Here is a 26,666-nt window from a genome sequence, read left to right on the forward strand (position 1 = left end):
TTAGCTCAAAGGGAATCATTTATGATTTTATAGGGATTTGAACAGAATCAGTGTTACGGCGATTCACTGAACGAGCCGTATGACAAACTCTGCACTGGATATTAAAATCCCAAATATAGTGAAAACACTATTAAATAGCACCGTAACGAAATCGACAGATTAAGGCATTAACTTGTGAGCAGAAAACACAAGATACTTCTCTTTTCAATGTAAATAAGATTTTATTTATATAAACCTAAGACATAAACTAATCTAACACATGAACACAAGCATTCACACATGCACACGTTGCAGAAAGAGAGAAAGTGAGGAAAGGATGAGTTTAAGAGAATGGAAATGTGAAATCCCAAGTTTACAGCAATATGTGCTATTGCATAGACCTGAACAACCTTCAATCACTTATTTAACCCTCGCTTTGAGTTTCTCAATGAGGCTAAAATTTATATTAACTGCACCTAATTCAGTTAGAATCTGGAGGTGTGTTGCTTGCTTTGCCTGTGTAACGGGGTTGTGTCCTCGTTGCAGACAGGGGGTTCCCCGAAGTGTCTGATTGGCTGGAAGTTCAGTAGTCTTTGAAGTGACGTCTTGGGTCTGCTGGAAGTTTAAAGCGAGTGCAGTCGAATCTGGACTTTGTATCAAACTTACATTAACACACGAAACTCCACGAAAAAAAAAGAAACTAAAGTAAAAGAATAAAAATAAAATGATGTAACGAGACTATGTTGCTTTCCTTCTCATTATGGCACGTGGGCCAGAGCACGCTCAAAGAGCAGCACGCGGTGAGAGGGACAAGGGTTGGAGAGAACAAAAAGAGAACAAAAGAAGGAGGGACAACAGTTTTAAACTCGCTTCTGGACACATCCCATCTGGATGTCTTGACCAATTAGATAGACTATTATCTTAGCTAGGATGTGTGCCTTACATAATAAATCAGCTTGTTATCAGTCACATGGTCCGAATTTTACAGGCTTTGGCAAAGTATACCTTTTTGAACATGATTTCATAATAAGACTATGATGCATTTGACAAAGGATTGATTGGAAGAAACATTCACAGCATGAATTTTCAAGCTCATACATACTAAACATGAAATATTTCTCTTTAACTATTCAATAATGATTAAAAAGACATACATATTATTTGATTAAAACATGATATGTGGGTACAACATAAAAATGTCCTTTTAGGATGATTTTATGTGCATATGGAGAAGAAAGTCTTTGTGCAGTTCTAAGGAGAACGACGACATGTTCTTTAGAGAGGAATGTTGGTTTGGTCTGTCTTCTATGTGGGGGAGAAGTCAGTCTAAGGAAGCTTGTGAATACAATCGTGGAACACGTGATGGCCATCTCTTTGACCATCAGTCTTGATTATTTGCAACACATTTGACAGTCTCCTTCTTGAATTGGAATTATCAATAAGTGTTCGTTTGTCTCAAGGTTGTAAGCTGTTTGGTGAAAGAGGCTTGCTAAGTTAGGATTGCTTCAGCTAGTTGGAGCTAGGAATCCGGACAGATTTATGATATCCTGTTTCTTGGAGCCTCTCTTTCTGGAATCTCAGCTTCTCATGTTTAATGTTCTGATCGCAGCTTCACTTTGTCTGATTCAGTCTCTGATATCCTACAGTGATGAATTTAATACTGTCCCTCATAAATCTGTCAGTTTAATATATTTTGCTATAAATTATAACATGACGACACATTCAGTCACCTGCAGTGTCTTGGTAAAGGCTGTTGATGGAATATTGTGGCATTAGAAATGTATTGGAAAATGTTAATTTTATATTGCTAAATGTCTTTGAGAGTGAACTACAGTCTTCAGGTAATGATGTAAATAGCGAGAGTCACTTTGCATCGTCAGCACATGCTTCAGTGCTCTGAGAGAGTTTATAGTGCTGTGAGTTTAACACTTCATGACTGACTCTGTTTATCTTAATAACAGACACAACAACTATAATGACATTCATAATCTTTCTCTTGATCTTAGGGATGTATTTTCAAGGTAAGATCTTTAATTAAATTAGCTCATGCAGTTAAAACATTATTTTTAAAACTTTTCCAATTTCATGTCTTTTAATTGTTCTTCAGACTCTGCAGGACAGGTGACTGTAACTCAGACTCCAACAGAGAAACATGTTCAGAACGGACAAACAGTCACTCTGACCTGTAAAACCAGCAGCGCCATTGGAGACCCTTCAGATGGTTGGTGTAAGTCTTGTTTATCCTGGTACCTACAGAAACCTGGAGAAACTCCTAGACTTTTAGTTCACAGCATCAAAACCCTTCATACTGGAACTCCATCAAGATTCAGTGGAAATGGAGCCGATCATGGAACTGATTTCACTCTGACCATCAGTGGAGTCCAGCCTGAAGATACAGGAGATTATTACTGTCTGAGCAGACACTATATCAACAGTAAAGCTGTGTTCACACAGTGATAAAGAGTCGTACATAAACCTCCGTCAGTCAGAGTCACAGTGACTGCACTGATACAGCTGAGAGATACTGCAGCTGCTCTACAACACAATCACACACAACACTGATCAACACAAACACTAATAACACATTGTCATTACAATTAATTATCAATCTTGTGTTACTGAAGACAATGAGTGAGTGTTTGAATATTATCAACATGTTTTAGGTGTAATATATAATCCCTGTCAATCAAACTGATCAGACTGCATTCAGTCACTTGTGTATATTTCAGTAAACTTCAATGTCTGTAAAACAGAGCATGATATTTGGTTAATTCCTCTGTATATCTTTATCCAGAGATGGCCTCTCAAGTTAGTAACTCAGACTCGAGTCACATTTTAATATAATTTTAAATAAAACACAACTGAGACACGAGAAAGTTCTGAGAGAAATGAGTCCGAATGAGAAACGTGTGAGAAACATGGGAGAGCTCTTTATTGTCTTGCTGTAAGCTCTTTCAAGACTCTTATACAAATGTTTTACTGCTCAGAAGTTGCTCTTTCATAGTTTTTTTTGTTTTGTTTTTTCTTGATTGAAATGGGTTTTTCACCTTTAATGGTCAGGACAGTAGGAGTAGAGACAGGTGAGAACTGAACAGGATTCAAACTCATGCTGTCTGAGGTGCGGTTGTGTCTCGATCTGGATGTTTTGACTCGTGTCGATGGCTCTGACAGAGGTTACACTACACTCAAGAAACTGCAAGGCTCCACGCATCCGGCCCAAAGAAGGTTTCCGGTGGTGGATGAAGGTTTCCTGCGTGCTCGGTCTTTCCAAATGTGCACAGTTCTTCAATTTAAATTAAACTTTAATCTGACTCCATTTTATCATTTAATCTGACTCCATGTTATTATGACCTCGTATTTAGCTTGAAATACAAATTGATTGCTTGTCCATTTCTAATTTATTATTCTGATATTTGATTATTCTAGTTAACTCTTAACTTTATATTTACTCGTTCATTCGGTTGCTCATGTCTTTAACAAGGATGCAACGTAATCTACTAGAGTCAATAATTACAGAGTAAAACAGAATAAGGTCAAATGTAACAATTTATTATCAGTCAGGTAAATACTGTATGTATTATGTCAATTCCACAGCAATTCAAAAAGATCAAATCATATCAATACAAAACATCGAATTCTCAAAGATAAATCTATGAGTAAAGAATGCATACCTGACTTTATAGTAATACATAGTGTGAGCATTGAGACCCACACTACGGGCTTCTGGTTACAGAATCGCCCCGATCCTTTTGCCACATTCTCCTTAAGTACTTCAGACCAGAATAAACATCCCCCAAACTCGAGACAGGAACTAACAATTGTAATTTGCAATTTAATCAAGTCGAGTTGGCACCTTTTGGGACAGAAGGTAATTTGCATGAAAACCACTGAGAACTGACCCACCCTCTATAGTATGCAAAATATCTCTGAACTCTCAGGATCTGTATTACCTTTTAGTTTACTTCTTATAAGAATGAGACCATTGTACCAGTCGCTCTGAGACAATTCAAATGATACCAAACATGACTGTAAATAACACTTGCATTAATGCAGAATATTACATTTCTGCTATCGACCATTCTGAGTGGGCTGAGTGAAAGGAGAGATGGGTGAGGGGAAAAGTGGATGATACATATGTGAGAGGGGCATCTTCTTGTGTTCTCTCTCAGTGGGGTGTGGAGACAGATGTCTGTATGTTAATGCACTGTGTGTGTGTTGTCCATCTCGGGAGTCCAAAGTGTCTGAGTTTCTGTAATTCTTACAAAACTAAGGGGTGATTCTTTTATAAAATGTGCTTTTCAACTGCACCCAGAATGTATGATTGCAGAAAAATATATACGTTTGTATTGAACATTTATGGAGCAACAGATTTGGTGTGGACAAGCAACATCAGCATGGCCAGATGTGGTTACAAAGTTTCTGGTAGAATGCAACAGTTCAGTACAATACAGAAACAAAATCATTGTAAAAAAATAAAGATTCTGAAAGCATTGAAGATCACATATTAATTTAATATAGATTTACAATATTAATGACAAATATTATTTTATTATATGATATGATTAATATCATGTTTTTAAATATGGTTTCATTCCAAACATTGTGATTATCTCTAAGATGGACACCCAACATAAAAAATTATATTTACTATTTGAATCTAACCATGCAAACAAATGGAAAAGCCATTATTATGTTAATTATTGTGCCTTTCGCCCCAACAGCGGGGGTGCTTTTTAAACCAAATACCATACTTTTACATATTCTTCCATTATTGAAAAACTGTTGCTATAATTATCTTAAACATGACTGAAAATTATTAAGAAGACCTTTGTCTCAAAATATATTCAATAATTTTAGAAATTCACATTTGTTACTTCAATCTTCAACAAGAAAAAAAAAGTCAAGTTAGCACAGAATCGTACTCGGTTACTATCGTAACCTCGGTTCCCTGAGATACGGAACGAGTACTGCGTCTTGCTAAAGACGCTATGGGAAAAAGCCTTTTTTCTCCTTTACTGAAGCCTTATTCAATCACGCAGTGAAACTGCACGATCATTGGTTCGTGCAGTGTGTTAAAAACGAACCAATGTGTCGGCAGCGGAGCTGCATGAGCCTATGGCGACGGAGCCCGCCAGATCCCGCCAGAATGGGCGGGGTTATCTGGCTATATAATCGGCCGTCTGGCCATAGGATCCTCAGGTTTACTTCGACTGAAGCGACGACTGAGTCGTGCAGCTACCTGGCACGGCAAAGTACGCAGTACTCGTTCCGTATCTCAGGGAACCGAGGTTACGATAGTAACCGAGTACGTTCCCTATCGATACTCCACTCGTACTGCGTCTTGCTAAAGACGCTATGGGAACACAATTCAATCACGCCGTGCTATGGTAGAGGAACGACTGTGTAAAATACCTCCATAAGCATTCCATGCTCAGAGGGAAGTATAATAGTATACTCGGGCTAAAGCGAGCTGAGCTCGTAGGGGTCACGCTCGGCCCGGGTCATTCCATGCATTCCTCGCATACTCAGCACTTTCAGGGCTGAGATATGCAAGGAACCCATCAGAGAGCTTGAGTGCCCGTGCAGTCAAGAGTTCTCCGTTAGGGTTATTCCCACAACGTAAGTCATACTCATCTAAGCAGATAGGACCCTGGCCTGCAAGGCCGGTACATCCAGCTTATAAAACCTTGCAAATGTGGATGGCGAGGCCCAGCCGGCCGCCGCACAAATGTCTGTAATAGACACACTGCTAGACCAGGCCCGTGACGAGGCAATGCCTCTAGTCAAATGGGCTCGTACTCCAATGGGGCATTGAAGGCCCAAGGAAGAGTAAGCCAGCGTAACGGCATCCACTATCCACTTAGAGAGTCTCTGCTTCGTGACCGGAAGCCCTTTGGCGCGGTTACCGAAGCTAACAAAGAGCTGTTCCGTGCGCCTGAAGGAGGCGGAACGCTCAAAGTAGATCCGTAGGGCTCTAACATGGCATCACAAAATTAACTCCCGGTCCTCCTCGGAGGGAGGAAGCGCGGAGAGTTTGATGACCTGAGCTCTGAATGGAGTGGAAAGTACCTTAGGTACGTATCCATGCCTTGGTTTTAGGACGACCTTGGAGTCGTTTGGCCCAAATTCCAGGCAGGCGGGGCTCACAGAGAGCGCCTGCAGGTCTCCTACTCGCTTGACTGACGCTAGTGCTAGTAGCAGAGCAGCCTTCAGCGACAGTGACCAAAGGTTCGTGGACTGGAGCGGCTCAAAAAGGAGGGCCCCTCAGGGCCCTCAGCACAGTGGGTAAGTCCCATGTAGGGACAGTAAGGGGCCGAGGCGGATTCAGCCTCTTGGCACCCCTTAGAAAACGGACGATAGCATTGTCCCTGCCCACTGATTGGCCCGCAATAGGGACGTGGAAGGCCACTATTGCCGATACGAACACCCCGAGTGTGGAGGGAGAGCGTCCTTTATCCGGCAGTTCCTGCAGGAAGGACAGAATCACCGCCAACTCAGATGTAGGGGGGTCCTCACCGCGGTTTAGACACCATTTGGAGAAAACCGCCCATTTAAGGGCATAGAGGCGTCTCGTAGACGGGGCTCTAGCCTCAGAAATGGTATTTAGCACTCGCTCTGGGAGGCTGGTAGGCTCCCGTTGAGCGGCCAGAGGTGAAGCGCCCACAGTTTGGGAAGAGGGTGCCACAAACCATTCACCTGAGAGAGGAGATCTCGTCTCAGGGGCACGGACCAGGGGGCTGCGGTTAGCAGCTGGGTCAGCTCTGACATCCAAGGCTGGTTCTCCCACAGGGGGGCCACCAACAAGACCTTGTGTCGTTGTTCCCTGATTCGCCTGATGACCTGAGGAATCAGAGCGATCGGAGGGTATGCATAAAGGAGGAGGTTGGGCCAGTCGTGGGCCAACGCGTCCTTGACCTTCGAATAATAGGCTGGGCAGTGAGAGTTGTCTTTGGAGGCGAAAAGGTCTACTTCGGCCTTGCCAAAGATTCTCCAGATCATTCGAACCGTCTGCAGATGGAGCATCCACTCTTCTGAGGGGACGTTGCTCCGTGATAGCATATCCGCTCCTCGGTTCAATCTGCCCGGCAAATTTGCTGCTCTCAGCGAGCGCAAGTTGAGCTGAGCCCACTCCAGAAGTCGCTCTACCATAAGGAAGAGGCGCTTCGAGGAGAGACCTCCCTGGTGATTTACATAGGACACCACTGACATGTTGTCTGAGCGGATCAGCAAATGTCGTCCCTTTAGCTCTGGCAGGAAAAACTGGCAGGCTCGACACACTGCTAGCATTTCTAAGCAGTTGATGTGGAGGTTCTGCTCCGCCTTCGACCAAAGGTCGGTTTGCCTTCGCACAGCGCCCCCAACCCATGTTGGAGGCGTCTGTTGTGACAACTTTCCTGCTGCAGACCATCCCTATGGTCACACCCTTTCTGAACCATCGTGGGTTCTTCCAGGGGACCAGGGCTGTTACACAGGCCTGGCTCACCCTGATATGTAGGCGATCATGTCGCCATGCGTGGGGTGGAACCCGTGGTTTCAACCAGCGCTGAAGGGGCCGCATGCGAAGCAGGCCCAACTGTAGCACCGGCGATGCTGTGGCCATGAGGCCCAGCATCCTCTGAAACGCTTTGACGGGGCGAGCGGTGCCGCTCTGGAAGGAGGCTGCGAGCTTTTAAATGGCCAGAGCGCGTTCCGGCGCTAGCACAGCTCTCATCTGAGCTGAGTCCAAAACTGTTCCCAGAAACGACACCCGTCGGCTGGGAAACAGCGCGCTCTTGGCAAAATTGACCCTGAGCCCCAGGCATTCTAGGTGGCTGAGGAGGAGGGCTCTGTGTGAGAGTAGTTGTACCTCTGACTGGGCCAGAATGAGCCAGTCGTCGAGGTAATTGAGAATGCGGATTCCCATCTGCCTGAGAGGGGAAAGAGCCGCGTCCATGCACTTCGTAAAAGTGCGTGGGGCCAGGGACAGTCCAAAGGAAAGGACCGTGTACTGATAAGCCACTCCCTCAAAGGCGAATCTCAAGAATCGTCTGTGATGGGGGGGCTATCTGGACGTGAAAGTATGCGTCTTTCAGGTCCAGGGAACAGAACCAGTCCTCTGAGCGAATTTGCGAGAGGATCTGCTTCAGTGTGATCATCCTGAACGACCTCCTCACGAGGGCGCGATTCAGGCGTCTGAGATCGAGGATGGGCCGGAGGCCGCCATCCTTCTTGGGAACGAGGAAGTAATGGCTGTAAAAGCCTGATTCGCTCTGAGCTGGAGGAACCATTTCTATGGCTCCTTTTTTCAACAGCATCATCATTTCTGAACGTAGAACATGAGCATTCTAGCCGTCTACAGAAGAGGAGACCACGCCGCTGAAGCGCGGGGGTCTGCGAGCGAATTGGAGTGAGTAACCTCGTTCTATTATCCGTATAACCCATTCTGACACTCCGGGGATGGCCCTCCAGGCCTTGGCCCGCGTGGCAAGGGGCTGGATAAACTCGAGTGGCAGGCCGCCAAGCGGGGACCTGAAGCTCGTGATAAGAGGGAGAGGAATGTGCTCCCTTTTGAAAATGTTTGTGTTTTATTTCCTTGCTATAACAGCGATCAGTTGTGTGGGCGCTTTTTGAAAGGGCCCAGTGTTCACAACAGTATTTACCACAAACTCATTGCCATCGGCACCCGGAGCTAAACGGGGTGTTTGGAGGCATGACAGAGGCCATTTGGGCCGTGGGCACAGCCCAGAAGCATCAGGAGTCTGAAGCTGTCAGTTATAATCATAGTGACAACTTGCTTTCGATCTGCCTAAAAGGATCAACCACTCTTAGAAGAGGGGTATTAATTACCATTGTGTAAACACACCAGCAGATCAAAAGTGCCGCGCGCATCCTCTCAGATCCGCTCGTAGCGGACGAGGGGAGGGGCCATCTTCACTGAAGAAGGCGAGCCGAGATCAAAGAGTGAAACGCGGGGCTGCCCTGGCGTAAATTCACTCAAGCTTGATCGCGCGAACCCTGGAGCTTGCAGTTTCTTCCCCGAGATAACTGGGAGAGTAGAAACACTAGAGCAGGGGAGGCGTGGCCACCTTCATTGAAGAAAGGGACCGTGAGCGCGGCAGGGACAGACTGAAGCTTTCATAATGAAAGTAGCGCTGGCAGATCAAAGAGCTGCAAGAGGCGCTAATACTTAGTGTAAACACACTGGCAGATCAAAGACTGTATGCAGAGTGAAAAACGCGGGGCTATGCCGGCGCGAAAAATCACTCAAGCCTTTTTTTTTTTCTTTTTTTTTTATCCGTCTCCTTCTCCGAGGTGACTGGGAGAAGAGAAACGCGAGAGTCGGGGCCGCCCAGTGCAGCATGTTACAATGTGCACAGAAGGATTGAGCCACTCAATGTAATGAGGCGCGCTAATCCACACGCGCTGGCAGATCAAAGCGCTGTATGCAGAGTGAAACACACGGGGCTATGCCGGCGCGAAAAATCACTCAAGCCTGAACGCCCAGCCATGCGATTTTACCGTCTTTTTCTCCGAGGTGACTGGGAGAAAATAAACGTGAGTGGGTGGCCGCTGTATGCAGAGTGAAACACACGGGGCTAAGCCGGCGCGAAAAATCACTCAACCTGATTGCTCAGCCTCACTCGCTGTTCCTGTCTCCGAGGTGACTGGGAGAAGAGAAGGGGGGAGGCGGGGCCTGCTACATAGAGGACCGCGAGCAAATCAGAGTAAAGCCCGGCTTTCGGTGAAAGCAGGCTGCCTGTGTGAGCGCAGTCTCAGTGACGCACACACATAACTTTCCACTCCGGTCCGCCAAAGAGAATAGAGCCGCCCAATGAAGGAGGAGCTCTGATTCTCACGTGTGAACACCGGCGGATCCGAGCGCTGCAGGAAGCTCCGTGGCTCTGATGTTTCATTCTCCGAGCTTTGCTGAGAGAGGGGAAACGGGAGAGCGGAGCTGCCTCCACAGAGACGGACAGCGAGCGGGAAGAGCGAGACTCATACTCGAACGAGCTGTCTCAGTAAGCGCGCAGTCAGTGCGTGGGCGAGACCCAGACAGGCGGCACGCGCTCACTGCTCTTTTGCATCGTGCAGGATCCCCTGCACGAGCCACACTCGCTGTTGCGGCATTTGCAACAACGCCGATAAATATGCATTTTTATAGCACTCACCGGATGGCGGCAGCGAACAGACCGGGGCTTCTGCGGGGCTGGAGCGCGGTGAAAGCGGCGTCTCAGCTGGCAGGAGGTCTCTGGCTCAGCTGCGAGGCGTGTCAACGGCGAGGCGGCTTCTTGGGATCAGCGAAGGCGAGATGTCGTCGCTGAAGGAGAAGAAATCTGAGGATCCTATGGCCAGACGGCCGATTATATAGCCAGATAACCCCGCCCATTCTGGCGGGATCTGGCGGGCTCCGTCGCCATAGGCTCATGCAGCTCCGCTGCCGACACATTGGTTCGTTTTTAACACACTGCACGAACCAATGATCGTGCAGTTTCACTGCGTGATTGAATAAGGCTTCAGTAAAGGAGAAAAAAGGCTTTTTCCCATAGCGTCTTTAGCAAGACGCAGTACGAGTGGAGTATCGATAGGGAACTACTTTTCACTGCTGCCCTCCATCACATCAAGGATCAGTCAAGTTTGCACGTGCATCTTAAAAATCCATCTAGTGGTTTAGATGAAAATAATATCAAAGGCAGCTTTAGACCTGTTGCACCCTATGTCTCGTTGAGATATCAGCTTTGTCTTAAGATGTCTTCATTTTTATTTTAGGAGAAACTTTAAACTTTTACCAATATTTTAAATTCTATAACTATCATTTAAATAGCATTATTCATTTCAGAATATCAAGGGTTATTAGTTATCATTTATCTCCAATGCCCGCCATTGTGTATACAGCACATTTTTTACTTTAGCTTAAGGAAAAAAAAAACTGAGCACAATGTGTGATGTTGTTGAGATCTCTTCTAAAGCTTTAAAGAAGACAAATGTGAGAGTTTTAGTTTTAGAGTTTTTTTGTTTGTTTGTTTTTTCTCAGAAGACAAGTTTGAAAAGCAGGAGATTCAAGTAAAAGTCTCCATTTGATCTTAAGATAACCTCATTTCTGTCTAGGAGAAATACTGTATTTGAGATATAAATGAGATCCTCTCCCTTTTGATTTTTCTTTCCTCTGAGAAGGCATCAGCTAAAATAAAAAATGCAAAGGCAATATGTGCATGATTGAGATAATATATGGTTTGTGTGTGTTTTTCAAATCATCTCCAGGTAATAAAGTATCTGAGTAATGCTGTGCTAACTGACATAACATTTATTACACTAGACTATAGACATATTTTCTGCCTTATTCTCTCTCTCTTCTGAAATGATGGCTACACTCCTGAATGAAGCTGTATTTCAAAACAAATCAAAGACCCACAAATCAGTACGACGAGACTTCTGTAATAATAAATAAAATTATTGTTTAAGTAATGTAAAAATCTGTTGATATTATTTTAATTGTGTATTTGATTATTTTAATCTAAATTTAGAAATTTGAAGTCTCTTTAACTTTGCTACACCAAGTTTTATGTACAACATCCTCCCATCAGCAGCTGCAGTATCTCTCAGCTGTATCAGTGCAGTCACTGTGACTCTGACTGACGGAGGTTTTTGTACCACTCTTTATCACTGTGTGAACACATATTTACTGTTTGGATAGTGTACACTCTGACAGTAATAATCTCCTGTATCTTCAGTCTGGACTTCACTGATGGTCAGAGTGAAATCTTTTCCATAGTTTGATCCACTGCCACTGAATCTAGATGGAGTTCCTGAATAAAGGCTTCTTATGTCATAAATCAGAGGTTTAGGAGCTTCTCCAGGTTTCTGCTGATACCAGGCTAAGTTGTCACTGTATATCCCTTCATCCGTTCTGCACTCTATTGTAACTCTTTGACCTTGTTGGACAGTTTTAAGTTTAGGTTGAGTCACAGTGACTCCTCTTGATTCTGAAGAAGAGAAAATAAAATAAATTTGTTTGCAATCTTCTCAATAGCAGAATATTAAAAAGATCAAATCAATAGTAACATATTATCAATATCAAAAATAAACATCCAACCTTGAATAAAAGCTGCAATGATCCAGATGAGGATGATGATGTTGTTCATTGTTGTTGTTGTGTCTTGTGTGATGATGAAGATTGTGTTGTGTTCTGCTCTCAGTCATGAAGTGTTAAACTCACAGCACTATAAACACTCTCAGAGCACTGAAGCATGTGCTGACGATGCAAAGAAGGGGGCAGGATTTACAACAGCTTGAGCTGCTACCAAAATATAACAGTCTTTATATATAATATTTTATTTTCAGAGTAATGTTTTGAACAAGTTAGTGATAATCACATGTTGATTCATTGTAAAATATATATTTTTTATGTTTTGCTGGCTGATATGTCATTAATATTTGACTTTATATTGACATCTATCAGTGTGGATGCAGTATTTTCATTTTTTAGTGCTGCTGTAGAAATACCCCATTCACATTCATGCATGATGCCTTTATTTATTAAGTTAATGTATCTGAGTGTTACCAAGATAAAGTGAGTAGTTTTCATCTGGTCATGTGACCTCTAGATGGTGGCCACCATAAGGACATTATGAATAGAAGAAGCTTTGTCTGGAGTGACTGAAGTCTTCATGTCATTAGTGTAGATCATTTTAAACATTTCTCAGCAGCACTAATCATTTACTAATTAGTAAAATGGCATACTACTATCTAAAAATCAGTTTTACTTTATTTAGATTAAATCAGGAAATCTTGATTTCATGTGCATTAGTCTTTTCAGTGTTGAATCAGTGTTGATGTCGCTATATGGGACATATTTTCATGTGGCCTAGTTTTCCACATGACTGCATACAGATTATCAGGACTCTGTTTCAAGTGAGTCTGGATTTAACCATTCGAGTCTGAAATGATCAGAATTACGGATTAATTTTTTTGAAGCTGCAGGTTTTCCTGTGAATCGTGATGATTGAGTGCATATAAATAACAGAAACATCATTATGATAAACCATACAACATCAGCAATGATAAAATAGGTCAAAGGTCACAGCTCATCACATGCATTTCATAGAAAGGGTTATATCAGCACATGACAAAGGATTTTGTGTGAAAATTTTTGAAAATGATTTTGCCCAAACTAAATGACTGAGTGTTATTAACAGCTGAGGTGTTTCTAAACAGTAAACTGAGTAAAATTAACTCTATTCAGAGAACATTTGCTCCCACTCTAAAACACTGAAGCAGAGTTAAAGTTAATGAGCTAATTAAGTGACTAATCAAATGATGATTGAGCATTAGTGATGAACATCTGCTGTTAACAAGCAGAATCACTGAAGAAAAAGAGAAACACAAGAACTACAACTGACTTCAGCCACAGATGAAATCAACTGAAATAAAATAAGACATTAAATCTCTCAAAATCTGGGTGGTGATGGCGCAGTGGATAAGACGCATGCCTTTGGTGTGAGAGACCCGGGTTCGAATCCACTGTGAGACACCAATGTGTCCCTGAGCAAGACACTTAACCCCCTAGTTGCTCCAGAGGCGTGCGACCTCTGACATATATAGCAATTGTAAGTCGCTTTGGATAAAAGCGTCAGCTAAATAAATAAATGTAAAATCTCATCAGAGGAGGATTAAACAGCAGCACCAGCTTGACTCGAACCCTAACAGGATTAAATGAAGAGATGGATCTTGCATGTTTTTTGTAAAGGGAAATTGTTGGCAATTATCCCTCATTGATTAAGATCAGCTGTCAACAATTTGCAATTGTGCCTATATAAGTGTGGTGTTGCTTTTTTTGCCCCATGAGCACTGAAGAAAGCATGGGCTGAAACTGTCAGGGATCTGCAAGAAATGGGACCCAGATGCAAATGAGCGGACAATGGTAATTTATTGACAAGACGTGACTAGAAACAGCAGGGGGAGTGAGAAGTGAATCAGTCCAAACAGAGGGGCAGGGCAGACAACAATACAGGCAGGAGGGATGACCACTGAGCCTGTCCAAGATGGCAGCGGACTCAAGCACAGAGGCAGCAGCTCCAGAGGAAGGCAGGAAGACAGGGACCCCGTAGCTTGAAGTGAATCTCAGAAGTCGCACCAGTCTAGCCGCCGGGTAGGGACTCACAGAACCAGAGACCTGACTCGTGAGAGTGGAGAGCTGCTTCCAGGTGGTAGGGGTCAGAGGCCAGGGAATCTGGGTCAGGACAGGGCAAAACACAATAACACACAAGACAAGACTCAAGACAACACAACGACACAAGACAGACAAAAGAAAATCTAATCAAGAGAAAACACTAGATAAGAATACACAATCAAAAAACAACTAGACAGAACTAGAGAAAACAAAAAAAGGAACCGAGGATATAAAATAAGACAAGAGATCAAAAATCACTTGAGCTAGATCAAAGGATATCTTTAGGACCAAGAAACTGGTAGACACCAAAACGAACCAGCAAGGACACAAGGGAAAGGAACGCAATATAAAGCAGCAGAGCTCACGAGGATCAGGTGAACACAATCAAGCAAACGAGGACTAGACAAGGACTAAACAAGGGGGCGTGACCATGGGAAACAGGGAGGTTGGACAATAGGAGCATGTGGCAAACACAAACAGAGACAGAGCCATGTGCTCAGACACAAAACAAACAAAGAAACATTAAACAGGGACAAGACAGACAAGACTGTCAGGGTAGGATCCTGACAGAAACGGCTGCTCTCTGGGTCTGTTTATAATACACTTCGCACTTTTGTCAGTTTTGCATATGGAAAATAAATAGTAAAAGTTTTGGTAGACCTTTTTTGGTCTGTTTGAATTTTTCCAGTGTGCGGACAAATTCAGCTACCTATTGGACTAAAAACGTTCTTCTTTTTGTTCTACGCACCTGAGAACCTTTTGATTGTTCTGAGTGCACACAATTCCTGGATTGAAAGGACATGAGGACTCTGGCTGCTGTTTCCCTGCATAAACATTGCCAGATTTCTTCAAGTACTCCAAAGTGCAATCTGGGCTACTCGATTTCGTTGGATTTGTCACGAATTCTGTCCGTGGACTTCCGTCTGCTTGCCACCAGAGGTCGCTCTCCCATTATATTGACTCTCACATTACACAGACTGTTACATGTCACTACGGACTACATTCCCCATGTTCCATTTCACTGATTACGTTTACACCTGCAGCCAATTACACACACTATAAATATCAGTCTCAAACAACCATTCAATGCTGAGTACTGTCTGTGTTTATCTCTCTCCTAGCGATAGCAACTTTATGGAGCCGTTCTGTGTTTTCTTGAGTTTAGTTCTAGTCAGTCCTGTTTTTATTTTTATTTTTTACCTGGTTCTTGTCTGATCTCTGCCTGCCCTGATGCTTATAGCCTGTATTGGATTTACCCTTTACCTTGCTCTTTCAGACTGTGTTTGCACCTCGCCTTGGCTATTTCCGGTTTGTAGATTCTCCGTTTGTCTCGTCTGTGCCATACCTGTTTGCTGGTGTTTTGACCCTGCCTGTTTCTGACCTTGTCTATGAATAAAAGCTTACATATGGATCTGCACGCCTCTCGTCTCGTTCGCCCCGTTACAGGATTGTTTAATGGTGGAGTATTTTGAATGATGAATTAAATACATTTATGGTGAAGTTATCAGTGAAAAACACATTAAAGATCTAGAAAGATTCATAAATAATTACAATACTTTAAGTAAATGAGTAAATTTTTGAGTAAATGAGACTGTTTTAACAAATAACCTCCATCAGCAGCTGCAGTATCTCTCAGCTGTATCAGTGCAGTCACTGTGACTCTGACTGACGGAGGTTTTTGTACGACTCTTTATCACTGTGTGAACACATATTTACTGTTGATCTCATGGAAACTCTGACAGTAATAATCTCCTATATCTTCAGTCTGGACTACACTGATGGTCAGAGTGAAATCACTGTTAGATCCACTGCCACTGAATCTAGATGGAGTTCCAGTGTAACGGCTTGTTGCATAATATATGAGGAGTTTAGGAGCTTCTCCAGGTTTCTGTAAGTACCAGGCTAAACGATCACCACCATACACTGAACTGCTGGTTTTACAGTTTATTCTGACTTCTTGTCCTTGAGCTGCTGTTATTAATGGACTCTGAGTTACAGTGATCTGTCCTCTACACTCTGAAAGAAAGGATCAAAGAATGGATAAGAATTAAAACTGATGTATATTTCACATTTTAAAATAATTGTCTTTATGAAAGTTTTACTACAAACCTTGAGCAAACAGTGTGAGTGTCCAGATGAGGAAGATGATGTTGTTCATTGTTGTTGTTGTGTCTTGTGTGATGATGAAGATTGTGTTGTGTTCTGCTCTCAGTCATGAAGTGTTAAACTCACAGCACTATAAACTCTCTCAGAGCACTGAAGCATGTGCTGACGATGCAAAGAAGGGGGCAGGATTTACAACAGATTATTTAAGGAGATTACAACTGTTACATGTACGGTACTTACTGTAACAACAGTAAATTGTGCATCATTTCAAGCAATTAAACCAAAACCCTAACCATAATCCCAAAGTAAGTTTAAAGTAATTATTATTACTCAATGTTTATTTATGTAATTACACTGCAACAACATCACCTTTAAATAAAATATAGAATATCAAAATAAGAACTTTACACTGAATGCAGCACGACACAAAAACCTTTTTAGAATCACCCTCTTCAGAAATATTTCTCACCCATGATTCATTTATTATATTCATTTATATACAGTATATATACTGTACTTTAAGTAAGAATAAAATAAGTGTTTTATGTAAATACACTAAAACTTCACTTAAAGTATGCTTGTCTTCAGCATATTTCTTAAAAGACAGCAGAAGTGACTGAATGCAGTCTGTTCAGTTTGATTGACAGGCATCATATTTTACACCTAAAACATGATGATCATATTAACAAGCTATAGACAAGCTGAGAGGACTCTATAAATAATTAATGAAGATTTTGTGGCTCAGATAAGATCCAGTGTGGTTTGTTTCTTTGCTCTTGGCTGATATGTGGCATTGCTATGGGCCCAGATCTGGCAAACAGGAGCGGTCCGCCCAAGTGCCATCATTCACGCTACATGTGGGCCAGATCATCATTCCACATGTGCCAGATGTGGGCCGGATCTGGGCCGACAATATGTTGCTATCTGGGAAGTAAGTCTCGAGGATCATCCAGGTTCTTCTTTTAAAATGTGACGCTTCAAATGTGTTTTTGACCTCACAAGCTGCTGCACAGGCACCATATATTTTACTGTATTTAGATGTGAAGTGAAGTGACATACTGCCAAGTATGGTGACCCATACTCAGAATTCGTGCTCTGCATTTAACCCATCCAACGTGCACACACACAGCAGTGAACACACACACACACACACACACACACACACAGATAAAGCAGATAAAACACACACACACACATAAACTTTATCTGCTAGACACACAGATCTGCTTTATCTTACACACAGATAAAGCAGATAAAACACACACACACACACACACAGATAAAGTCAGGAAAAGGTTGATCAGTGTGGACAGTGCTATATGGGAAATTCTTTAATGTGGCCTAATTTTCCACATGATTGTATTTCTGTATTTCTGATGTATTTCTATTTAAATTATACCATACTAAATGCATATTAAATTTATTATTTTGAAACAAGAAGTATATTAAGCATATTTCAAGATATGCTTAAGATCTGCTATTTGCAATATTTTTTAATGTATTAAATTGTGTGAAATTGGAACCACTTCAAGTACATTTAGTGCAATTTAAGTGTATTTATTTCCAATTAATTTAAAATATCCTTTTAATACTACATTTTAATGTGATTCAATAATATTTGAATAGCATTTCAGCTCATTAGAAATGCATTAGAATTACAATACTATAATTAAGTTGCTTTTTTCCTGGTATTAAACATGGTATAAAAGGTGCAAAAATCATTAAACTTAAATGATTAAACATAAAATGCAAGAGTACATTAAAAAGTAGAGCAGCATATATAATATCTTGACCAAAATACATAATAAATGAAAGATCAGTGAAATGTTATGGCAGAGCTCTGTTTATCCATTTGTAGAATATTTCAGTTAAACCATACTATGAATATTACATTATTGAATATAAGCATCAAAACAAAATTTATGAAGGGGAAAAAACACTTAAGCATGCAAATGGCTGAACAATACAGAGAAACAGAAGAGTTTATTGTCATAAGTGGATTGTTGCTTCTTTGAGTATGACTTGCATTTTCAGCAGCTGAGGGCTTGTAACTCAGACACTGTAGTATTTATAGACTGCTTTATCACAGGACATGTGAAAGGGAACAATAATGCATATAACATTAACAAGTGATTAACAGTTGCATCAGTGTTTGAATATATGTATTATAATTTGCACACACATTAGACTTCTTAGAATTAAATATCTTTATTATAATGCTTAATCAAAGTTGACTTTTTTATTATTTATAATACATTAGAAGTTTATACACTGTAAGAATACACTTAGACACTTAAAACACACAATAAATATAGCTATAATGTGTTTATGCGGTAGTGAATTAATGTGCTATATCAAATATATTAAAATATATATATTTGTTTTCAAAATATCTTACTTTTGAAGAGCAGATAGAAGCACATGCTCATTATAGAAATGTTTAAAACACATCGCAGCGGACCTACACATTGTTATAAAGTACTTATACATTAAACCTTAGAAAACCTGAATCATTTTGCTATCTTCTTACACAAAGTACACACAGTGGCAGTCGTGGCCTAATGGATAGAGAGTTGGACTTGTAACCCGAAGGCTGTGGGTTCAAGTCTCAGGTCCGGCAGGGATTGTAGGTGGGGGTGTGAATAGCCAACACTCTCTTCTTCCTCAATACCACGACTGAGGTGAGACCCTTGAGCAAGGCACCAAACCACCAACTGCTCCCCAGGTGCCGCAGTATTGGATGCCCACTGCTCCAGGTGTATGGTCACTACTGTGTGTATATTTTTTCTGGGTTAAATGCAGAGCACAAATTCCACACACCACTTCCCTTTCCTTTCCCTAAAATATAATTTAAGTAAGAGTAAATTTAAAATGAGTATAAATACACTAAAACTTCACTTAAAGTATGCTTGTGTTAAGAATATGATTTAAAAGCTCAACTTAGCATATATTTAGCATGGTTTTTAGAAAAATATTAAATATTAATATATTAAATATTTAATATATTTGAATGCACTTCAAATAAGCATGTTGTGGATACACATGTACTTTAAGTATATTTTTAATACATTCAATAGTATGTCTTTTCCACCTGGGAGCAGACAAACCCATTATATTTCAAAGGGAGAATGAATATGTCAGTAAAATCAAAAATATACAATTGCAAATGCAGAATCAATCGTTCTGAAAGTAATTGTGTAAGAATGTTTTTTTTTTCTTTTTTTTTTTTTTCTGTGGGTCAAAGGGAAAGCATCACGTCCAGACAGCAGAAGTGACTGAATGCAGTCTGTTCAGTTTGATTGACAGGGATCATATATTACACCTAAAACATGATGATCATATTAAAATACTGACTCATTCTCATTCAATATTTCTATTAATAGTAATGATATTGTGTTATTAGTGTTTGTGTTGATCAGTGTTGTGTGTGATTGTGTTGTAGAGCAGCTGCAGTATCTCTCAGCTGTATCAGTGCAGTCACTGTGACTCTGACTGACGGAGGTTTTTGTACGACTCTTTATCACTGTGTGAACACATATTTACTGTTGATATAGTGTTCAGGCAGACAGTAATAATCTCCTGTATCTTCAGCCTGGACTCCACTGATGGTCAGAGTGAAATCACTGTTAGATCCACTGCCACTGAATCTAGATTGAGTTCCAGTGTAACGGTTTGTTGCAGCATATATGAGGAGTTTAGGAGCTTCTCCAGGTTTCTGTAAGTACCAGGCTAAACGATTACCACCATTCACTCTACTGCTGGTTTTACAGTTTATTCTGACTTCTTGTGCTTGAGCTGCTGTTATTAATGATGGACTCTGAGTTACAGTGATCTGTCCTCTACACTCTGAAAGAAAGGATGAGAATGAATGAAAAATTATGTACAATATATTTCATATTATAAAATGATTAATTGTCTTTATGAACGTTTTACTACAAACCTTGAGCAAACAGTGTGAGAGTCCAGATGAGGATGATGATGTTGTTCATTGTTGTTGTTGTGTCTTGTGTGATGATGAATATTGTGTTGTGTTCTGCTCAGTCATGAAGTGTTAAACTCACAGCACTATAAACTCTCTCAGAGCACTGAAGCATGTGCTGACGATGCAAAGAAGGGGGCAGGATTTACAACAGCTTGAGCTGTTACCAAACTAATAAACTCTTTATATATAATGTTTTATTTTCAATGTTTTTAAACAATTTACTGATAATGACATATTGATTAATTATAAAATGTTTTGTTTTGTTCGTTGTTTGGCTGGATTATGTGATTATGTTTTTGGTCTCTGAAATGACTGGATTTTTAATATCATGAGTGTAGATGATTTTGAAAAATATTTGTAAAAAAAAAAAAAACTTATAAAAACGTATGTATAAACGTATAAAAAAATACTTTTTTCATGTACTTAACTGTTTTTAGAACAACTAGAGGGAAAAAAGGTTGATTTCATGTTCATTGTGGTCTTTTTAATGTTGAATCAATGTTGATATTTGCTATATGGTAAATCTTTTCATGTGGCCTTTTTTCCTTGTAAAAAGATAATCAGGATTCATAATTATGTCAAATGAGACTAGACTGAAAAACATAAATCTAAAGTTCAGAATTACTCATTAATTTGACTGAAGCTGCATGTTTTCTGTGAATCATGATGATGAATCAAGATGAAGAATAGAAGCATCATTATGAGAAACTCCACAACATCATCATGATAATAGAAGTGAAAGGTCACCTCAGAGGTCACAGCTCATCAAATATATTCCCTTAAACATTGTTAGTTAGTCAGCACACAACAAGAGAATGAATGAGAAATATATGATACAATAAAGTCAGACTGAATCAAGTCTATTGTAAATTAGATTATTAAACTCTTCAACAGATTATGAAAAGAAAATACCAAATATTTGGAAATTATTTTGTCAACAGCTGAGGTGTTTGTACTATCAGTGTGTATCAGTGTTTCTCTCTCTGCTGGAGTTTGTGTTCACTCGAGTGGAATAGAGGTTTTTGTACGACCGCTTCATTAGATTGTATCACTGTGGTGGACTTTCGGTGGAGGAACTAAACTGCTGCTCGGTAAGTCTGTCTTTTCAATTCTCATATATCAAAATATTATTATTTAATTAAAAATAATTGAAAATAAGAAAAATAAGAAAATGTTAAAACAGCCAAAAAAATGTTTAATTGAGGTTTTTGTCAGATTAAGAACTGGATTATTCTTACTGAACACAAATCTTGTCTAAACACATTTCCATAATGTTACTCAATATGAGTTTATCAGTTCATCTCAGGTTTGTTTTTCCTTCGTTTTTACACTGTGTTCATAAATACTTCATTTTATTATAGATTTCATACATGAAAAAGTGACATTTTAATATAGATGTAGTTACTTTTGTAGTTCAGTCAATGAATCTCATGTTGTGCTTATAATTTAGTGATTTATAATACAAGAAAAACAATGTACATTTATTGTTACATTTTGGATAATTGTAAAGACAAATATAAGAGAATATATGTACTAAAATATTAGATCTTTATGTGTGAATATAAAAGTAACTGTAATGAAAGCAGTCATATTCGGACAATAATTGCTTCTCAGGGGGACGTAAGTGATTTTCAGCATTTACAGGGGGTAGTTGGTGATTTTAATGCCAGATGTTGGTGTTTTTCTCTCACCACTCGTGTAAAAATCCCCGGCTGAATTACCTACTGTTTTCTGACAAACACCAAGGTCGTGTGGTAATTTAATTGTCGTCTGAATCCACATCTCTGAGTTTACGAGAATAAATCAATTCAAAATTCAGTGTTTAAACCTTTTTGATCTCTCCTGAACACCGTACGGTAACTGTTGCGCTTCGGTGTAATTTGCATGCATATTTATTTATGAAATGCTGGAAAGTATTTACAAGAACAATATTTTATAACTGCTCCACCACAGCGAATGTGAGCAGAAAGAGAAGAAAAGCATGTAAACATTTGAAATGGGTCTTTATTAGGCAGCAGCTGGTATGCTAACATAGTCTCATCCCAACTCGTCACATATTGACGCTTGGTTTTTGCGTCGCTTTTTGACGCTCAAGGTACCCCTTTCGCGTCACTTTTCGACGTGAAGGGAAGGTAATTTTTTTAAATAGGAAACACTTAGCGTATATTAATAATTTTAAAAAAAATTATGCCAGTACTTGCATCTGCCTCCTATATCTTGCGTTTTCTTCACTGATGGTAGGTTTAGGGGCAGGTTTGGGTAAGTCATTATTTTGACTGTTTACATTCAAAAATCACACCTCTACATATATGCAATAATGGCAACCTTATTATGAAGATAAAATTCCCAATAGCGCGTTAGCATATCGACGCCGAAAAATTACGCATATTAAAATGTGTATTAGGCTATATACAGTTATTATATACATAATTATATCACGTATAATTATATACAACTATAGCACCGCTATTTTCATATTTTTAACCTGGAGATTTAAATAATCAAATAATAAATACGATTATATATTATAAAGTATGCTTGGAATAATAAGAATATATTTTATATAATAAGTCATTAAAAAAAAAAATTAAAAAAATTTAATAAAATTTCATCCATATGAGAAACTATTACCGTCTGAAGTATGTTAAGTTTCATTTATGAGGTTTCATGTAAATGTATATAGTGATTGTGTAGTTTATTGTACATCTGTAGTGATGTTGAATAAGATGAATGATGAGATTGTTGTGATTTTGACTGCACTCCTCATGTCTGCTGCTGAAAGTCGTGTTGAAATGCTGTGAATGCTGCAGGACAGAAGAGTGCTGGAGCTGCAGTGTGTTTTCTGTGTGTTTGTGAATGTGTTGTGTTTGTCTCCTGCAGCTGGTCCCACAGTGAAGCCCTCAGTGTCTCTGCTGCCGCCCTCTTCTCTGCAGATCTCTGGAGAATCAGCCGCACTGCTCTGCCTGCTCAGCTCTTACTCTCCACAGGGGGCGCAGGTGAGCTGGACACTGGACGGCTCAGAGGTCACCGAGGGGGTTGTGACCAGCGCAGAGAGCGAGCAGAATGGCCGCTACAGCCGCAGTAGCGTCCTGACCCTCAGCAAAGCACTCTGGGAAGAGAAAGAGCAGTACGTCTGCAGAGTAACACATGCTGGAGCTCCTCATGAGGCCTCGTTCCAGAAGAGTAGCTGTTAGTCGCTCGCAGTGCTGATGTTTCTCCAGTGAGCGCTGCTCTCTCCTGAAGATGAGCCGTATCTGAGTGTCCTGTGTCAGGCAGGATTCACATGAGTCTAGTGCTGCAGCTGTAGTCATTTACAACTCAATACTGAAAGAGAGCTCTAGTGTCAAAGCACTGGCTGATCTTTCAATCTGCTGTGTTTGCTGCAACATTCAATAAAGCTTCTCAACAAGCTCCATTTGTGTCTGACAACATCATTCAACTAACAGATGAAGATGCATGTAGTGTTTGTCCAGGTGCTTTTCAGAAGCTCGATCAGTAGCAGTAAATCTAGTCAAATAAAGCTCTTGGGGTTTGAACATGGTCTCTGGAGACAGAGCTGCTCTATTCTGAGAGGATCACAATCACTCCACCCTGACAATGCAAATGAGATTTTCAGCCCACACTCCCAGAGTCACTGTTTGATTGGTTACATGATCTGGACTGAAACACACCAGTTTCACTTCTGCTGTAGTCAAGCAGCCCAGGTGAGAAGGAAATGTATTTAAATGGTGCTTTTTTGAATGTACTTACAGTATATTTAAATTATACCATACTAAATAAATATGAAATGTATTGTTTTGAACCAAGAAGTATATTAAGCATATTTCAAAATACGGTTAACATCAATAGCTATTTGCAATAATATATTAACCTGTGTTAAATTGGAACCACTTCAAGTACATTTAGTGCAATTTAAGTGTATTTCTTTACAAATAATTTTAAATATTATTTTAAAACAATTTTAATTTGATTCAATGACAATTCAATAGAATTGCAGCTCATTAGAAATGCATTAGCATTACACTACTAGTTCATTATTAAGCTGCTTTTTCTAGTAAAAAAAATGGTATAAAAGGTGCAAAAATCATAAGCGATTAAACAAAATGGTGCAAAAATTATAAATGAATAAACATAAAATGCTAGAAAACATTGAAAAAGTACAGTAGCATATATAATATCTTGACCAAAATACATAATAAATGAAAGATATGGCAGAGCTCTTTTTGTCCATTTGTAGAACGTTTCAGTTATAATTTGTATAGATACACATTAGAATGTTTAGAATTCTTAGAATTAAACATCCTTATTATAATGCTTAATCACTTGACAATTTTTAAATAATACATTGTAAAAATGCATTTATTAAATATACACGTTACATGTACTTACTATTATAATAAGATTAAATTATGCATAATTACATGAAAGTAACCCTAAGCTAAACCCTAACCCTAATCATAACATGTAGTTAATTAATATTACTCAATACTTCAATGTTTAATTACACCATAAAAATAATACAAAATAAAGTGTAACCAGATTTTCACAGACAAACCCATTATATTTCAAAGGGAGAATGTATCGGAAAATGTCAGTAAAATCATAAAAATCTATGATCACAAATACAGAATCAGTCGTTCTGACACTAAATTATGTTTTATTAACAAGGTTCGGGAGGAGCACGATCAGATAATCAGTCTGGGCCAGGTGCAGCTCGTCAGCTAATCACCTTAACAAGCACATCAGGTGTATATTTATACAGCCAACTCACCTCTGTTCTATGACAGTTTTCCAGCATCCCGACTCCACCCCTTCTCCGCACTCCAATCTAAATTTCATCCCATTCTTGGGATGAGGGGGGAGTTCTCTGGGTTCGGGCTCCATCCCGAGCTCGGAGCCCTCCCTCCTGACAGCACGCCAAATATGCTTACTAATTGCTCAATCATATTATATGTTAGTGCAAACTCGTGAATTGTATAATATTGTAAATCTTTCTGTGGGTAAAAGCATCACGTCCAGAAAGCAGAAGTGACTGAATGCAGTCTGTTCAGTTTGATTGACAGGAATCATATATTACACCTAAAACATGATGATCATATTAAAACTGACTCATCCTCTTCAGAAATACGAGTCTGATGATGATTGTGATGATATTGTGTAATTAGTGTTTGTAATCTGATCAGTGTTATGTGTGATTGTGATGTAGACACCTCACAGTGTCATTTATTTATTTTTTTATGGGAAGAACTCTATATAAATTATATAGAAAAAATAATGAAATATATATATATATATATATATATAAATACAGCATCACATATTGCAATTTTATGTTTAAAGTCTCATATTTACATTAATATTTGTTATAAGATAATATAATTGTTATCAAGGAAATAAAGGACTAACTGTTGATCTTTTGAGTTGACATTTCCCAGAGGAAGAATATATTGCTCAATGCTTGCTCTTTGTAAGCTCGTAATTGTGATTCTCATGCGTTTCTCATTTCAGTCTCAACAGTGTCTCGGATGTTTTAGGAGAAATAAATGTAGACACAACTGAGACACGAGAAAGTTCTGAGAGAAATGAGTCCAAATGAGAAACGTGTGAGAAACATGGGAGAGCTCTTTATTGTCTTGCTGACAATATTTAATCAGACACCGAACATAATAAATAATATTTACTATCTGAATCTGACCATGTCAACAAATGGAAAAGCCATTATTATCTTAATTATTGTGCCTTTCGCCCCAACAGCAGGGGTGCTTTTTACCCCAAATACCATACTTTTACATATTCTTCCAATATTGAAAAACTGTTGCTATAATTATCTTAAACATGACTGAAATTTATTAAGAAGACCTTTGTCTTAAATTACTCTTAATTACTTAAATCTAAAACATAAAAAAAAAGTAAAAGTAAAAAAAAAAAGTCAAGTTAGCACAGAATCAACTTTTCACTGCTGCCTGCAATCACATCAAGGATCAGCCAAATTTGCACGTGCATCTTAAAAAGCAAATGCTTTGGAAAGTGCTACGCCACGTTTTTCTGCCATCTAGTGGTTTAGATGAAAATAATATCAAAGGCAGCTTTAGACCTGTTGCACCCTATGTCTCGTTGAGATATCAGCTTTGTCTTAAGATATCTTCTTTTTTATTTTAGGAGAAACTTTAAACTTTTACCAATATTTTAAATTCTATAACTATCATTTAAATAGCATTATTCATTTCAGAATATCAAGGGTTATTAGTTATCATTTATCTCCAATGCCCGCCATTGTGTATACAGCAAATTTTCCACTTTAGCTTAAGAGAAAAAAAAAAAAAACTGAGCACAATGTATGATGTTGAGATCTCTTCTAAAGCTTTAAAGAAGACAAATGTGAGAGTTTTAGTTTTAGAGTTTTTTTGTTTTGTTTTTTTTTTTCTCAGAAGACAAGCTTGAAAAGCAGGAGAT

The 26,666-nt window shown here is 39.6% G+C and overlaps 1 protein-coding gene and 1 long non-coding RNA gene across 2 annotated transcripts; one reads left to right on the forward strand and one right to left on the reverse strand.

Annotated features, from left to right (window-relative positions):
• The first annotated feature begins 1,890 nt into the window (after window positions 1–1,890).
• Window positions 1,891–23,624, forward strand: LOC306868358 (immunoglobulin kappa light chain-like). The gene is made up of 4 exons (XM_079414462.1): window positions 1,891–2,000; window positions 2,087–2,423; window positions 21,270–21,304; window positions 23,094–23,624. Exons 1-4 carry the CDS (start codon window positions 1,955–1,957, stop codon window positions 23,405–23,407), a joined length of 732 nt encoding a protein of 243 aa, XP_079270588.1. The 5' UTR covers window positions 1,891–1,954; the 3' UTR covers window positions 23,408–23,624.
• On the reverse strand, window positions 2,223–23,627 carry LOC306868360. Its single transcript, XR_013784096.1, has 3 exons — window positions 22,597–23,627; window positions 21,266–22,239; window positions 2,223–2,419 (listed from the first exon to the last, which is right to left on the reverse strand). It is a non-coding gene; the product is annotated as an uncharacterized lncRNA (long non-coding RNA).
• Window positions 23,628–26,666: the final 3,039 nt, after the last annotated feature.

The sequence above is a fragment of the Barbus barbus genome (assembly GCF_936440315.1).
Source record: "Barbus barbus genome assembly, chromosome: 50".
NCBI lineage: Eukaryota > Metazoa > Chordata > Actinopteri > Cypriniformes > Cyprinidae > Barbus > Barbus barbus.

Coding starts and splice junctions, on each gene's coding strand:
- LOC306868358 (XM_079414462.1), top strand. CDS start 1,955: ATGACATTCATAATCTTTCTCTTGATCTTAGGGATGTATTTTCAAG. Junction 2,001..2,086: donor CTTAGGGATGTATTTTCAAG/GTAAGATCTTTA, acceptor ATTGTTCTTCAG/ACTCTGCAGGACAGGTGACT. Junction 2,424..21,269: donor TATATCAACAGTAAAGCTGT/GTTCACACAGTG, acceptor TGTATCACTGTG/GTGGACTTTCGGTGGAGGAA.